The sequence below is a fragment of the Gossypium hirsutum genome, chromosome A08 (assembly GCF_007990345.1).
Source record: "Gossypium hirsutum isolate 1008001.06 chromosome A08, Gossypium_hirsutum_v2.1, whole genome shotgun sequence".
NCBI lineage: Eukaryota > Viridiplantae > Streptophyta > Magnoliopsida > Malvales > Malvaceae > Gossypium > Gossypium hirsutum.
In genome coordinates, this window is record NC_053431.1 from 3,959,785 (window position 1) to 3,977,397 (window position 17,613).

Below are 17,613 nucleotides of genomic sequence, written 5' to 3' on the forward strand. Positions count from 1 at the left end.
GATTAACTGGTGGGTCAGAGGATCGGATCATCAAGCTCAAGTCACACTATCTCGATTTTTTCGGTAGATTTTGTTATAAATACTTTATGTGGTTTATAAGGTATGTATAGGAGCTTATATGACAATGTTTTGTATTAACTCATGAATATATTAGTTAAGTTAATATAAGTTGACATATGATATGAATGGAAATTAACTAAGATGTTTAAATACTACTTGAAAGTATGAATGGATATAATGTTAGATAAAATAAGGACTAGTTATATTGTTACAAAACGAATGTGATTTGGATGAAGATTGTATTTATTGAGTTGTTGTTTGTGTTGAATTGGTTGCAATTTTAAAATTGCAAGGAAGGTTAGATGTTTCTAAAAGGGTTATCTTGAGTTTTTTTTAAATAATAATAATAAAATAAAATAAAAAAATAAATTCTAGAGTACTTGAATAAGTCCCTATTCATTTATAATACGTGATTTAGGCCTCAAGGGTTCATAAAAGAGACTTAATGGTTTAATTTTAATATATTTGTTGTTTACTCATGAATTGTTTGTAAATTAACCAATATGTTCGGTAATGCCTCGTAACCCTATTTCGGTGACAGTTTGGGGTTAGGGGTGTTACATTTATTGGTATCAAAGCTTCGGTTTAGTCGATTCTCGAAATGGACGTGATGTGTAAAATGTTTAGAAATTCATGCCATATAAATCTGTGATAGTGTGATGTGTATGATCCGATTTAACCCTTGTTTTTTTAATAGATTGTAAAGATGTTGGATAGACCTAAACATGCTGAACAGGAAGAAGCAAACAGTAGAGTACAGACATCTAAACAATGGACAAGTAGTGATGTTCCAATTTCCTTGATACGAGAACAAGAACTTAGAAACATAGATGTTCCAATTTCCTTGATACGAGAACAAGAACTTAGAAACATGATTATTGGAGTAATGAATCAGTGGTATAATGAGAGGATGCAGGAAAGGAATCAGACCCAGTAACCTTCTCCCCCTACAGTACCACCAATAGTACCATCAGTTGCTCCTTCACCTCCTTCTTCACTAACTAAATCAAGTAAGAGAACTCCGGTAGAAAAACTCAGAAAATTTGGAGCTGAAGAATTTCAGGGCAGGTCAAATGATGATCCAGTAAAAGCTGAGTATTGGTTGCAGAGCACAATAAGAGTTTTTAAAGAAATGGCTTGTTCTCCAAATGACTATTTAAGGTGTGTTGTTTCCTTGTTAAAAGAAGAAGCATATCACTGGTGGGAGACAATAGATGCTGTGGTACCAGCTGAGAAACTTACTTGGGAATTTTTCCATGCTGAGTTTAAAAAGAAATATGTTGGTAAAAGATATTTAGACAAGAAAAAGAGAGAATTTCTTGATCTTCGATAGGGAAATCAGACAGAAGCTGAGTATGAGAGGGAGTTTGTATACCTTAGCAGATATACTCGAGAGATTATTCCTACAGAAGAAGACATATGTGTCCGATTTGAAGAAGGGCTAAATGACGAAATCAGAATAATGATAGGCGGTACAAAAATTCGAGAATTTGTGGTTTTATCAAATCGAGCTCAAAAGATAGAAGAAGTGTACAATAGAAAGATGCAACTGGAAAGAAGAAACAAAGAATCTTATAAGAGAAGCTCCTCCAAATTATTTTTAGCATTTCCGATTAAAAAGTTTAAGGAGGATTCCATTCGAGCTACATCGATACCTGAACGATCGAAGACTAGAGTAACTCAACCTGATCGTGAAATATTAATCAGATCAGTTGCTAGTGAAGCCAGTGTACAAAATACTCCCAGGTCTAAATGTCAACACTATGGAAAATACCATTTGGGAGAATGTAGAGGTAAAACAGGAGCTTGCTACAAATGTAGAGCCACTGATCATTTTATCCAGAATTGTCCTCTGTTACAAAAAGATGAAGAAGAACAGAAGGAGAAACAGATGGCTACTTCTCAGAGAAGTAAATGTACGAGTCAAAGTAGTGCTGTAGGAGTTACTCGTTCGAGTGCAAATGATTCTATTGCTCGGTCAGAGGTTAAGGCATCAGCACGTACATACGCCATCCGAGCTAGAGAAGAAGCCACGGCTCCAGACGTTATTGCTGGTACTTTTTGTCTCTCTAATGTTATTGTATATGCATTAATTGACCCAGGGTCTACACATTCTTATATTTGCACAGTATTAGCATCAGAAAAGAAATTATCTGTTGAACCAACTAAATATGATGTTCAAGTTACAAATCTGTTAGGACAAAGTGTGATAGTAAATTTAGTGTGTCGAAATTGTCCACTGAAAATAAAAAGTTGTGAGTTCCCTGCTGATTTAATGTTGCTACCCTTTCGGGAATTCGATGTTATACTGGGATTGGATTGGTTGACAAAAATATGATGCTGTGATAAATTGTCGCGAGAAGCGGATCAGTTTGAAATGTTAAACTGGTGATATACTTTCTGTTGAGCCTGAGAATTCAAATAATGTTGTCAAAATTATTTCTGCTTTTTCGGCTCAGAGGTTAATACGGAAGGGTAATGAGGTATTTTTAGCTTACGTCCTTGATACTCGAGGATCTAAACCAAAACTAGAACAGTTGTCAGTTGTTAATGAATTTCCTGATGTATTTCCTGAAGAATTTCTAGGTTTACCACCAGATCGGGAAGTTGAATTTGTGATTGATGTGGTACCTGGGACAGCTCCTATATCAGTGACACCATATCGTATGGCACCAGCTGAGTTAAAAGAGCTGAAGACACTGTTGTAGGAATTACTGGACAAAGGGTTTATTAAACTGAGTATGTCACCTTGGGGTGCACCAGTCTTGTTCGTGAAAAAGAAAGATGGATCTCTAAGGCTGTGCATAGACTACAGGCAGCTAAACAGAGTGACAATTAAAAATAAATATCCTTTGCCTCGCATTGATGATTTGTTTGATCAGTTGAAAGGTGCTGCTATGTTTTCAAAGATAGATCTTCGATCCGGATATTATCAACTAAATTTAAAGAATGTGATGTGCCGAAAACTGCCTTCAGAACTCGGTATGGTCATTACGAGTTTTTGGTAATGGCTTTTGGTTTAACTAATGCCCCTGCAGCATTTATAGACTTAATGAATCAAATTTTTCAGCCTTATTTGGATAGATTTGTAGTTGTGTTTATTGATGATATACTGATCTATTCAAAGACAGAACCCGAGCATGCTCAACATTTAAGGGTCGGTGCTACAAACTTTGCTAGAAAAGTAATTATATGCAAAATTCAGCAAATGTGAATTTTGGCTTCATGAGGTTGGATTTCTGGGTCACATTGTTTCAGCCGAAGGGATTCGAGTAGATCCGAGTAAAGTATCTGCAGTGGTAAATTGGAAAACTCCAAGGAATGTAACGGAAGAGTGAAGTTTCCTTGGTTTAGCTGGATATTACCGCCGTTTTGTTAAAAATTTCTCAATGATTGCTTCGCCTATGACACGAATGTTACAAAAGAATGTTGAGTTTGTGTTGTCTGACGAATGCCAGCAAAGTTTTGATAAGTTGAAGAAGATGTTGACAAAAGCTCCAGTGTTGACTCAACCAGAATCAGGTGTGCCATATGTTGTATACAGCGATGCATCTTTGAATGGTTTAGGTTGTGTGTTGATGCAATCGAAAAAAGTGGTGGCCTATGCTTCTCGGCAGTTAAAATCACACGAGAAGAATTATCCTACGCATGATTTGGAGTTCTTTGCAATTGTTTTTGCTTTGAAAATTTAGAGACACTATTTATATCGTGAAAAATGTTATGTGTATACAGATCATAAAAGTTTGAAGTATTTGATGACGCAGAAAGAATTCAATTTGATGCGGAGAAGATGGCTTGAGTTATTAAAGATTATGACCTTGTTATCAATTATCATCTAGGGAAGGCTAATATAGTTGCTGACGCAGTCAGTCAGAAATCATCTTTGTTTGCACTCCGGTCAATGAATGCCCATTTGTATGTTTACGAGATGGATCTGTAATAGCAGAATTAAAAGCCAAGCCTGTATTTCTCCAACAAATTCGGGAGTTGCAAGATGAAGATTTGAAGTTGGTATTAAAGAAACAAATAGCTTGAGACAAGCAGGATTCAAAGTATAGTATTGATAAAAATGGTATGTTATACTATCGTAAAAGAATTTGCGTTCCAAATAATTCAGACTTGAAAAATAATATTCTTTCTGGAGCTCACAATAGTAGGTATTCTATTCACCCTGGAAGTACAAAAATGTATTGTGATTTGAAACAGATGTATTGGTGGGCTAGTATGAAAAGAGAAATTTGTGAGTTTGTAGCAAAGAATCAAATATGTCAACAGGTGAAAGCAGAACATCAGGTACCAACAGGTTTGTTACAACCTATTATGATTCCAGAGTGGAAGTGGGAACATGTTACAATGGCCTTTGTATCCGGGTTACCTGTGACCCCGAAGAAGAAAGATTCAATCTGGGTAATTGTCGATAGATTGACTTATTCCAGTCAGAACAGATTTTCCACTAAAGAAGTTAGCAAAACTGTATATCTCTGAGATTGTTAGATTACATGGGGTTCCAACATCCATTATTTCAGACCGAGATCCAAGGTTTACATCGAGGTTTTAGAGCAAACTACAGGAAGCTTTAGGCACTGATACGTGATACTCGTGACAGGTTTTAAAGATTTATGAATGAATCATTCTTGAGACTAACTTATTATCATGATTAAAGCAAGTGTACCTATCGAATAGTAGTATAGTTCAGCAAGACCAGATTGTCGAACCCAAAGAAACCACGAGTACTAGTATTTACTTCCTTTTTATTATCTAGCCTAAAAATTAAGAGGTTTGGTTATCTAAACTAATTACTAAACTAAGAATGCACAAAAGAAAATTGGGGAAAATACTTTGGTAAAATTCGATTGATTAAGACAATACCTAAGGAAAAATCCACCTAGACTTCACTTGTGATTTGACTCTGAATCAAACGATTTATTCATTTGACTTGATCCGTAGAAATCCCTAAGTTATATTATTATCTCTCTCGAGACTAATAACGTCTAATCCTAGGTTGAATAATTGAAATCTCTTTCTAATTAGCACCCTAAGATTGCATTAACTCAATCTATGGATTCCCTTATTAGGTTTCACCCTAATCCGGCAAAATCTTATCACCCTATCTCTAGGCGTGCAATCAACTCCACTTAATTATGACAAATTTACTCTTAGACATGGTCTATTCCTCCTCTGAATAAGAGCTTAACTTGAATCAATATCATGGAATATCAAAACAAGAATTAAGAACACATAATTAAGAACAAGTCAAATATTTATCATACAATTTAGATAATAATAACAAGGTCTGTCTTAGGTTTCATTCCTCTTAGGTATTTAGGGGGTTTAGTTCATACTTATGAAAGAAAACATCTCAAAAGAATAAAGATAACAAAACATAAGAAAACCCAAAACTCCTGAAGGAACTTGAAGGGAGATCTTCAGTCTTAATGATGAATCTGGCTTCTGAGATGGATCAATCGGCTTTCCTTGAGTAATTCCTTGCTTCCTACTCTGCGTCTTTCTTCTAAGTTCCTCCTCAGGTGTTTAAATAGGCTTTATAATGCCTAAGAGCCCCCAAAATTGGCCTTTTCCGAATAAGGTTATACTTGGGCTCGGTAGGGACACGCCCGTGTGCGATTACTTCAGCCCGTGGTGAAGGTTGTTGAACAGGCACGGGCATGTAGTCTACCCGTGTAAGTCGTGCTTTGATCCTGCCAAAGGGACACGGCCGTGTGACACGCCCATGTGAGAAAGTCCAGGCCATGTTGATTTCGTACGTGGGTCCATTTTCTCCGTTTTCAGCCCGTTTCTCGCTCTTTTTACTCTTCTATGCTCACCTAAGTATAAAACATGAAATTAAAGGATTAGGAGCATTGAATTCACCAAATCTAAGGAGAAATCATCCATAAATGTGCTAAGCATGGGATAAAAATATGTTTAATTTACAGTTTATCAAATACCCCCACACTTAAGAATTTTCTTGTCCTCAAGCAAAATCCTCAACTCATAATCGAAATAAATTTTTCTCAATTTATAATCCCTATCAGTAATATCTCAAAATAATCCATTAGTATTCATACATTGAAAATTCAACTAAAAGTACATCAGAGTTTCAAACATTCCAAGTTGAGCATTTTATCACGAAAACATAGGTGTCTCCCCTTATCTAAGTGATTACATTTGATCAAAATATTGCAGATTTTAACATCCTCACTAAAGATTCACTCAAATCACTCAAGGTGTTTAAGGACATCAATAAAGGCACTCATTAGTCAATATGAAAAGTTATTACCGTACGCTTGCTTAAAAATCAAATCTCCACCACTATACATTGAGCTGATACATCAATCAAAAAGGTCTTTTTAGAGGGTTGTAACGTGGCTTTGGTTAGGGGGTGTGGTCACAAGCTGAAAGAAAAGGTTAGAATCGAGATTAAATTGAAAAATTACCTAGCTAGAAAAATGACTAGTCATCAGTTGAATACAAGTGAGCTTCTTCTCAGAATATGGAATTGACACTTAAGCTCAAAAACGGCGCATTACACTAATATCTATTGAAGTACACTTTTTTTTTAAGAACAAATTAAAAACATAGAAGAGCAAAACATAGCTAAGCAATTAGTTCAAATCAAATCTTGACAAAAATAGGGATCAAATTAGGGGATTTCAAAAATAATAGGTTATGGGTTAATATCGAGGGTAAATCAATTAATGGCTTGTTAGGCTCAAAGGGGTTCACTAAAGGTTAATTATAAAGGTAGGCTTTTGTGGAGTGAGTGAGTTAAACCTAAGTGCCTTTATCATCTTGACATATCAAATCAAATAGTGTGGTCTTGACATGCATAATCAAGCAAGTTCTAGAATAACAAATCAATACTGACGCAGTCATAATAAAAGTGAGCATGAAAGGAGTAAAATATGCTCTAAAGGCTCAAGATCTCACAAAAAGTTATGGATTTTTTATGTTCAAACTTGTGAATTCAACTCAAGATAATACTTAAACTTAGGGAAATAACCTAAAAGTTTTTAATTCTTCAAAAATCAACTTATCATGCTTGATTCCCTAATGTCTTAAAGTTTAAATAATCAATGCATAAATGCCTATGTTTTAATTCAAGACATATCAATAAAAATCATAAATTAATTAAAATTTATTCTAATAGTGATATGAGTAATTCACGTGAGAATAAGACAAAATTCAGGGATTTCTAATGATGATATGAAAGACCCCCCACACTTAAGATGTACATTGCCCTCAATGTACAAAGATAGATATATTGAAAAGTATAGATATATAATCATAAGATAGGGAGAGAGGTGAAACTTCCTGAATGATGAAATAGGCTCCTTGAATTGGAGTTATGGAGAATAATCGGCTAAGGCAATGATGAGAGTGTAGGAGGATACTCCGGTGGTGGTAGAGGTACATTAGTTCATAAGTCCTGGGCCATTGGAATTTTTAGTTCCTGTTTGATGATGAGCTTTGGAGCTCTTTATGACTGTGATAAAATCAGGAACTCTTTAGGAAATATAATGAAGCATAATTACTCGTAATGAAATAACTGAAAATAAAAATTGTAAAAACTCAAGATAAAATAGTATTAACAGGAAATAAAAAGTGATTTCAAAATTTAAAGATAAAGCTAAAATAGATAATAGGTGTTTATAGAGAAATTGGGGCACACGTTGTTTCAGCCCGTGCATTTCGTGGTTTTCTAAATTGGGCTCATTGGTGTACACGGCCATGTTGCACGGCCGTGTCAATATTCATTCACTTCTCTCACGCCCGTGTATGTAGGCACACGCCCGTGTTATTTTGACAGTGTCGACCACGGGGGCTGGGCACGGATGTGTCGAACGCCCGTGCTAAATTGATAGGTTTGCCCAAGGCTTCAAAACACGGACGTGTCGCACGCCCGTGTTATTTTGGTAGTTTCACCCACGACCGTGGCAACTTATCACATCCCGTGTCGGGGAAAAAAATTTTGCCCTGTTTTCACACGGCCGTAGTGTACGGCCGTGTTACATCCCATGGTATGTGCACGGCCTACGGCACGCCCGTGTGCCTGGCCGTGTGGTTCTAAAAATCCTATGTTCAGTAACTCAGTTAGTGAATTAAATGTTAAAGACTAAAATTTAAAGAAGTTAGCACCATTAGTGCTCGGGGTGCCTCCCGAAAAGCGCTTGTTTATAGTCTAAGCTCCACTCTACGTTGTAGGTGTATTTAGGTAACTTCATGGAGCCATAGCTCCTCTTTATCGTCTTTGAAATTCTCACCGTTATACATTTTGAGACGATGTTCATTTACCTTAAAAGTGCCTTGTGATGGATGACTTACCTCTACTGTACCATATGGAAACACGATTTGAACTAAGAAAGGACCTAACCATCATGATTTAAGCTTTCCAGGAAATAATTTGAGCCTCGAGTTATATAACAAGATAAGATCTCCAACTTCAAATTGCCTTCGTTGCTTCAAACGGGCGTCGTGGCGGCGCTTTGTCGCTTCCTTTTATAGGCGCAAATTTTCATATGCATTGGCTCGCCACTCATCTAACTCATTCAACTGCATCAACCTATTTTCACCAGCAAGTTTGAGGTCAAGGTTTAGGAATTTTATAGCCCAGAATGCCTTGTGTTCCAACTCAAACAGTAGGTGACAACTTTTCCCGTAAACAAGCAGTTCTATAAGCCCATAAAGCATCATCTACTTTCATCGCCCAATCCTTCCTATTTAATTCTACTGTCTTTTCTAGGATACGTTTAACCTCTCGGTTCGCTACTTCGACTTGGCCACTAGTTTAAGGGTGATAAGGGGTAGTTGTTCTATGATGAACTCCGTATTTCTTGAGGGTCTTGTCAAATTGGGCATTACAAAAATGTGGTACCCCTATACTGATAATTGCTCAAGGTGTACCAAATAGAGAGACAAGTTTCTTAAGGAATAGTACTACTACTCTAGCATCATTGGTAGGTAAAGCTTGGGCTTCAACCCATTTGGACATATAATCAACAGCTACTAAAATGTATTTATTCCCGAATGAACTAGGGAATGGTCCCATGAAGTCAATACCCCAAACGTCAAATATTTCACATGAGAGCATATATGCCTGAGGTATTTCATCACGTTTGGATATATTACCTGTCCTTTGACATTTGTCACAATAAGTAACATACATGTTGGCGTCTTTGAATAGAGTGGACCAATAAAAACCTAATTTGAGGACTTTATGTGCAGTCTTATTTCCACCGTAATGTCCTCCAGTCGGTCCTGAGTGGCAATGTTCCAAGATTTTCAATGCTTCTGTCCTTGTAATGCATCTCCTAATGATTTGATCTGCACATTTATGGAAAAGAAAGGGTCTTCCCAGAAATAGTTGTTCACATCAGTGAAGAATCACTTCTTTGCTGATGTGTCAACCCTTTTGGGATAATGTTAGCGGCTAAAAAATTTGCAATATCTGCAAACCAAGGTACTTCAGAATCAGATATAGCAAAAAATTGTTCTTCAGGGAATGAATCATTTATTTCAATGTCATCTGGTTCTTTGGTACTTGAGTTTTCAAGTTTGGAGATATGGTCAGCCGCAAGATTTTTAGCTCCTTTCTTATCCTTAATCTCCAAGTCAAATTCCTAGAATAATAAAATCTATCGAATGAGTCGAGGTTTTGCATCAGTTTTAGTCAAAAGGTGGTGAAGAGTGGAATGGTCAGTATAAATGACAACTTTAGACAATATTAAATATGGCCTAAATTTATCGAATGCAAAAACCACAGTTAGCAGTTCTTTCTTCATGGTGGTGTAGTTTTCTTATGCAGCTATCAAAGTCCTGCTCGCATAATAGATAGGTTGAAAATGTTTATCTCTTTGCTGTCCCAAAACTGCACCTACTGCAAAATCACTCGCATCACACATTAGTCCAAAATGTGAATTCCAATCAGGTGCAATTATAATTGGAGCTTTAGTCAGTTTATCCTTTAAAGTATTAAATGCTTCTATACACTCCTGATCGAAATTAAAAGGCACATCTTTTTCTAGTAATTTAGTCAAAGGCTTAGCTATTTTAGAAAAGTCTTTAATAAATCTTCTATAAAACCCAGCATGTCCTAAGAAGCTTCTAATAGCCTTAACCGAATTAAGGGGAGGTAGTTTTTCAATGGTTTCAATTTTAGATTTATCAACCTCAATCCCTCTACTAGAAATTTTATGTCTTAACACAATACCTTCTTGAACCATAAAGTGACATTTTTCCCAGTTAAGCATAAGGTTTGTTTCCTCACATCTTATTAACACTCGTTTTAAATTTTTTAGGCAAAGATGGAAAGAGTTACCGAAAACCAAAAAATCATTCATAAATACGTCCATGACGTCTTCTACGAGTTCGTCAAAAATGGCTATCATGCAACGCTGAAAAGTAACAGGAGCATTACATAATCCAAAAGGCATTCTACGATAAGCAAACGTACCATATGGGCATGTAAAAGTCGTCTTTTCTTGATCTACAGGAGCTATTGGGATTTGGAAATAGCCAGAGAGTTCGTCTAAAAAGCAGTAGTACATATGTCCTGACAATCTTTCCAACATTTGGTCAATGAATGGAAGGGGAAAGTGGTCTTTTCTTGTGGCATCATTTAGCTTCCTATAATCAATGCACACTCTCCAACCTGTGACTGTCCTTGTTGGGATTAATTCATTCTTCTCATTGACTACAACAGTCATGCCTCCTTTCTTAGGAACAACCTGCACTGGACTCACTCAAGAACTGTCAGAAATAGGATAAATAGTTCTATCATCTAGAAGTTTAATTACCTCAGCTTTAACAATTTCCTTCATGTTAGGGTTCAGTCGTCTTTGGGCTTTCACGCATGGTTTATATTCATCTTCCATTAAAATTTTGTGGGTGTAAAAAGAAGGGTTGATCCCTTTAATGTCAAAAATTTTCCAAGCTATGGCCCTTTTATGCTCTCTTAATACTTGGAGTAATTCCTCTTTCTCCTTGGGTTGCAAGTTGGATGCAATAATTACCGGTAATGTGGAATTTTTTCCAAGGAATGCATATTCCAAGTGATTCAGTAATTGTTTAAGTTCCAGTTTGGGAGGTTCGTAAATAGAGGGTTTTTGCTTAAGTTCATCTTTTACCTTAATTCCCTCATATTCTGCTAGTTTCGGGGAGGTTTTATTGGAGTTTAGTTCGGTTCCTATTTCAGAATCATCATCCATCCTCTCTCTTTGGGCGAGACACAGTTCTATCGTGTCCTTGTGTACGATTTCCTGAAAAAAATCTTGAGTAGCATGACCAATAGAGTCGATAAAATAACATGAGTCATCCTGTTCTCTAGAAAATCTCATGACATCATAAATTTTAAAAATAATCTCTTCGTCACCTACTTTAAGTACCAATTTACCATCACCCACATCAATTATAGCCCTAGCAGTGGCTAAAAATAGCCAACCTAAAATTAAAGGCACCTCAACATCTTCATCCATGTTAAGTGATAAACCGTACTTTATACATATTTTTACCCTATGCTTACCACATTTTATGGATGATTTTTCCTTAGAATTGGTGAATTCAATGCTCCTAATACCTTAATTTCATGTTTTATGCTTAGATGAGCACAGGAGAGCGAAAGGAATGAGAAACAGGCCAAAAACGGAGAAAATGGGCCAGCATACGAAATCAACACGGCCTGGACTTCCTCACACGAGCAGACCACACGGCTGTGTCAATTTAGCAGAATCAAAGCACGACTCACACGGGTAGAACACATGCCCGTGCTATTTTAACAGGTTCGAGCACGGCCTAAAATAATTGCACACGGACGTGTCACACGGGCGTGTCCCTGCCAATCCCAAGTTGATTCCAATTAGAAAAAGGCTAATTTTGAGGGTTCTTAAGCATTCCAAAGCCTATAAATATGCCCTAGAGGAGGAGCAAATGAGAGGCACAGAGAAGAAGGAAGGAATTACTCGAAGAAAGTCGATTGATCCATCTCAGAAGCCAGATTCATCATCAAGACTGAAGATCTCCCCTCAATTTCCCTTCAGGAGTTTTGGGTTTTCTTTATGTTTTGTATTCATTATACTTCTGAGATGTTTTCCTTTTTTAGTTATGAACTAAATCCCCTAAATACCTAAGGGGAATGAAACCTAAGACGAATCTTGTTATTATTTTCTGAATTTTATGATAAATATTTGACTTGTTCTTAATTATGTGTTCTTAATTCTTATTTTGATATTCCAGGATATTGATTCAAGTTAAGCTCTTATTTAGAGGAGGAATAGACCCTGTCTAAGAGTACAATTGTCATAATTAAGTGGAGTTGATTGTGCGCTTAGAGATAGGGTGACAAGATTTTGCCAGATTAGGGTGAAACCTAATAAGGGGATCTATAGATCAAGTTAATGCAACCCTAGAAAGTTAATTAGAAAGAGATTTCAATTATTCAACCTAGGGTTAGACATTGTTAGTCTCGAGAGAGATAATAATATAACATAGGGATTTCTACGGATCAAGTTAAATGAATAAATCGTCCGATTCAGAATCAAAATAACAAGTGAAGTCTAGGTAGATTTTTCCTTAGGTATTGTCTTAATTTAATCATTTTTCCAAAAGTAATTCCCCAATTCTATTTCCTGTGAATCCTTAGTTTAGTTAATTAGTTAGTTAAAACAAACCTTATTATTCTTAGGCTAGATAATAAAAAAACAATCATTACTAGTACTTTTAGTTCCTTTGGGTTCGACAATCCGGTCTTGCTAAATCTTTACTACTGTTCGGTAGGTACACTTGCCTACATCATGATAATAGTTATTTTCAAGAATGATTCATTATAAATTTATAAAACTTATCACACAAAAATCACGATCAAGTTTTTGGTGCTGTTGCCGAGGAACTAAGATATTAGGAACACTCAATTTTTATTACTTTAGCCATTTATTTTTCTTGCAAGTTAATTTTATTTTATTTTTATTATTTATTAATTTACTTTTTCTTTCTCTTGGCAAGTTTTTATAGTTTATGACTAGAAGAAACCCTCAGGACCACTACTTTTTGATGAATAAATCGATTGTACAGCTCACAGAAACCGAAGAGAAATAAGGCAAAGCCTAAGATACACAGAGGAAGAGTAAGAGGATGATATCTCAACTACAATTGAGGTGATGGCTGAAAACCAAGACAATTAGCTACCTCCTGCGATACCCGCTGAACTAGCAAATCAGAATCCTGCTCCTCGTACTATGTATAATTATGCTAAACCTACTTTAACAGGAACTGAGTCAAGTATAGTTAGGCCTGCTATTGCTGCGAATAATTGATAAACCGTAAATTATACATATTTTTACCCCATGTTTAATGCATTTTATGGATGATTTCTCATTGGAATTGGTGAATTTGATGCTCTTAATGCTTTAATTTCATGTTTTATACTTAGGAGAGCATAGGAGAGCGAAAGGAGCCAAAAATGAGCCAAAAAGGGACAAAATGGACCAAATCAAGAAGATGACACAGCCTAAGCCTTGCCCCACGGGTAGCTCACACGCCCGTGTCTTTCGAGGGTGTCGACAAAGGCTTTCACGATTCACACAGCCTGGCCATTGATCTACACAGCCGTGTGCAATTTAACGGATCGAACACGGCCTGGGAATCACGTCACACAGCCGTGTCACACGGGCATGTCCTTGCTGAGCCCAAGTTAAGTCCAATTTGGAAAAGGCCACTTTTGAGGGCTTCTAGGCATTCCAAAGCCTATAAATACACCATAGAGGAGGAAGAAAAGGAACACGGAGAATAAAGAGTAAGGAATTACTCCAAGGAAGCCGATTGATACATCTCAGAAGACAGATTCTTCATCAAGACTGAAGATCTCTCCTCAATTTCCCTTCAGGAGTTTTGGGTTTTCTTTATGTTTTGTATTCTTTATTCTTCTGAGATGTTTTCTTATTTAGTTATGAAATAAATCCCCTAAATACCTAAGGGGAATGAAACCTAAGACGAATCTTGTTATTATTTTCTGAATCGTATGATAAATATTTAACTTGTTCTTAATTATGTGTTCTTAATTCTTGTTTTGATATCCCAGGATACTGATTCTAGATAAGCTCTTATTCAGAGGAGGAATAGACCCTGTCTAAGAGTACTTTTGTCATAATTAAATGGAGTTGATTGAGCGCCTAGAAATAGGGTGACAAGATTTTGCCGAATTAGGGTGAAACCTAATAAGGGGATCCATAGATCGAGTTAATGCAACCCTAGAATGTTAATTAGAGAAAAGTCTCGGTTATTCAATCTAGGGATTAGACATTATTATTCTTGAATAAGGATAATAACATAACTTAGGGATCTCTACGGAACAAATTGAATGAATAAATCGTCCGATTCGGAGCCAGAATAACAAGTAAAGTCTAGGTGGATTTTTCCTTAGGTATTGTCTCAAGTCAATCAATTTTCCTCAAAAGTAATTCCCTAATTCTTTTCTTTGTGAGTTCTTAGTTTAGATAATTAGTTAATTAAAACAAAACCCCTTTATTCTTAAGCTAGATAATAAAAAGATAGTTACTATTAGTACTTTTGGTTCCTTTGGGTACGATATCCTAGTCTTACCATTACTATACTATTGTTCGATAGGTGCACTTGCCTCTTCGTGATGATAATAGTTAGTCTAGGTTTGATCTTCATTATAAATATTTATTATTTGCCAAGAATCACGCGATCAATAATTTTGAACTAAAACCTAACACTATTTAAATGATACAACAATTTCTTCAGTTTGATTGTTTGCAGGATGAGGATCCAAATACTCACTTGGCAAATTTCCTAGTGTGATAGCCCGAAATAGGGCCTAATCGGAATAGTGGTTTCGTAACCACAAATCCGAAGTGAAATAGTTTAATTTTATAAATTTTTATTAGTTACTGATTGATTGAAATATTGTGTGAAAATATGGATAGGAAATTTTAATGCTTTAGTGCTTAATTGAATTTTTAGGACTATATTGAGAAAAATGCAAAGTGTGTCTAATTAGTGATTAAATGACTTAATTGAATTATTGCATGAAATTGGAAGTGTTTATGTGGCAATTAGACCATAAATTAGTGTTATGGACACAAAAGGGCATTTTTGTCCAAATTGGGTAAAAGACAAAATAAAGAGAAAATAAGTGTCCATCTTCTTCAAAAAAATCAGAAGCTTGCTGCCGAAAGTTTCAGGTTACCATAGTTAAGGGTTTTGATTTTCCTAAGCTCAATTGTAAGTGATTTCTTGCCCCGTTTTTAATTATTTTTGTATTTTTATGCTTATTGAAGCTTGAATTTCATGTTTCTACCATTTAATTTAAATGAAATTAAAGTTTAAAAATTGACCCATTCATGATATAATTGTAAATTGATTAGTGATGTTAGATAATGAATGTTTGAAGTGTTAATTACAAGTTTTACTAGATGAATTTCAATGAAAAATGTTGAAAAAGGGCTAAATTGTGAAAGATGGTAAAGTGTGCATAAAGTTGTGATTTTGTGAAATTGAGGCCGTTATGAGCATGAAATATGATTTAGTGAAGTTTGAAATTTAAGAATTTAGAGAATTTTATTTTTACGAGCTTAGGGACAAAAGTGGAATTTTTGAAAAGTTATGGGGAAAAATGTAAATGTGTCAAAATGTTGTGTATGAATTGTATTTGAATGGAATATTGATAAAATGTATTAAATTGTGTTAATATAGATCAAGAAAGAAGAAATAGTGCAAGTGATCGGGGAAAAGAGAAAGTTATCGACTAAATTACAAAAATAGTCGTTTTGCATCCGAGGTAAGTTATATGTAAATAATAGTTATATTTGTATAAATTGTGAATTATATTTGATATGTGAATTAATATTGAATGTGGAAGGAAAGTTGTTCATGAATTATTCAAGTGATAAAGTGTTGAAAATAAAGTGTTAAGTGTAAATTCCCGGTTGAACTTAGGAATAGAATTGGATACAAGTGACATGTCACTAGAGACCAGTGTTACAGTGTTACAGTGAGTCCCGGGTGCTGGGTGATCTAGCATGTGTTGCAGACACCTGACAGCTTGTGTGAGCAGACCCGTGGACATTTCCAGTGTTATTGATCAGTGGTAGCTTCGGCTACATTTCAGTGGTAGCTTTGGCTACATCCAGTGGTAGCTTCGGCTACATATCAGTGGTAGCTTCGGCTACATATCAGTGTGGCACTTATGTGCTAAATCTCTACGTATCCGTGTATATTCCAAGTGTTCAACGGGATTAATAATGAATTAAAGTGAATATGAAATGTTAAGTGTGAAAATGTATATGCAAGTGAATTGGTAAGATTGTGTATGTGTAAGTGATTGAAATTGCTAAGAAATGTTTTGATTAGTTATATGTTAAAAGTGTTAATTATTAATTAAGTAATTATTGTTTACATGTAACTTACTAAGCTATTTATAGCTTACACATCTCTTTCTTTCCTTTGTTTTATAGTGATTTAAACTTGATCGAATAGTGGACCGTCGGAGCTCGTATCACACTATCATAACCATCTCGGTATTATGTGCTTTTCAAAATGTTTAAACTATGGCATGTATAGAGTCTTAATCATTTTGAGCATTTCCAAATGATATGGCTAATGTTAGCTATTGAAGTAGTTATTAAAGAATATGTTTTGGAGTTATGTATGTTTAAATGGTAACTAATTCAAAGAAGCGATTTCTTTGACAGCAGCAGTGACGTGAATGTGAAAAATCACCATAAATAGTAGAAATGGAATTAGAGGGTTAATGATATATAGAATTAAAGCTTATCAATTCTATTTTTACATGAAAGAAAAGGTGTAGGCAAAGGAATTTTATATTTTGAGATATTTAAATTTTAGTGAGACAGGATCAGAATGGTTTTTGAAGTCCCCTGTTCTAACTTTAGAAAACCATTATAAACTGTAAAGATATAATTATAGGTCATAATTTATATGTTTAGATTCCTTAGTGAGTCTATTTTCAAAATAAATTAATGGTAACCTTATATGAATTCTGTAAAATTAGATATTTGATTTTTAGCGCCAAGAGGTCAGATCTGTCGAGCTGTGAAACAGGGGATACTTTAATGAATAAACTGTACTAATGTGCTAAGTCAAAAATTCTGAAAATTTTATGGTAAGTAGGAATATGAGTCTAGTTTCACGGAAAATTTACAGATTTAAATTTTGAGTTTCTTAACTCAAGTTATAATTAAATTACTGACAGTTGCGCAGGTGGACAGTGTTGTTATGAACAGTGAATTTAATTTTAAAAGCAAATTTTTATGCTCCGAATCGGTAAGTTAAATTGGATGACATCTCGTACTCGATTCCGGAGACGGTCTCGGGTAAGGGGTGTTACACCTAGAATTCTGCGATACATTTAAAATTAAGGGCATTTCTGACGATGCCACATGTCTTCGGTTATTCCCTTTTTCATTGAGGAACAAAGCTAAAAAGTGGTTGAACTCGTTACCACGAGGGTCAATTACTACTTGGGAACAATGACTAAAAAAATTTTATTAAAATATTTTCCGCCAGCTAAAACAGCCA

At 35.4% G+C, this 17,613-nt stretch overlaps 1 protein-coding gene across 1 annotated transcript; it reads left to right on the forward strand.

Moving 5' to 3' along the window:
- The first annotated feature begins 766 nt into the window (after window positions 1-766).
- On the forward strand, window positions 767-2,768 carry LOC107930477 (uncharacterized). The gene is made up of 4 exons (XM_041074690.1): window positions 767-993; window positions 1,099-1,282; window positions 1,394-2,242; window positions 2,520-2,768. The coding sequence occupies exons 1-4, from the start codon at window positions 767-769 to the stop codon at window positions 2,766-2,768; spliced, it is 1,509 nt and encodes a 502-aa protein (XP_040930624.1).
- Window positions 2,769-17,613: the final 14,845 nt, after the last annotated feature.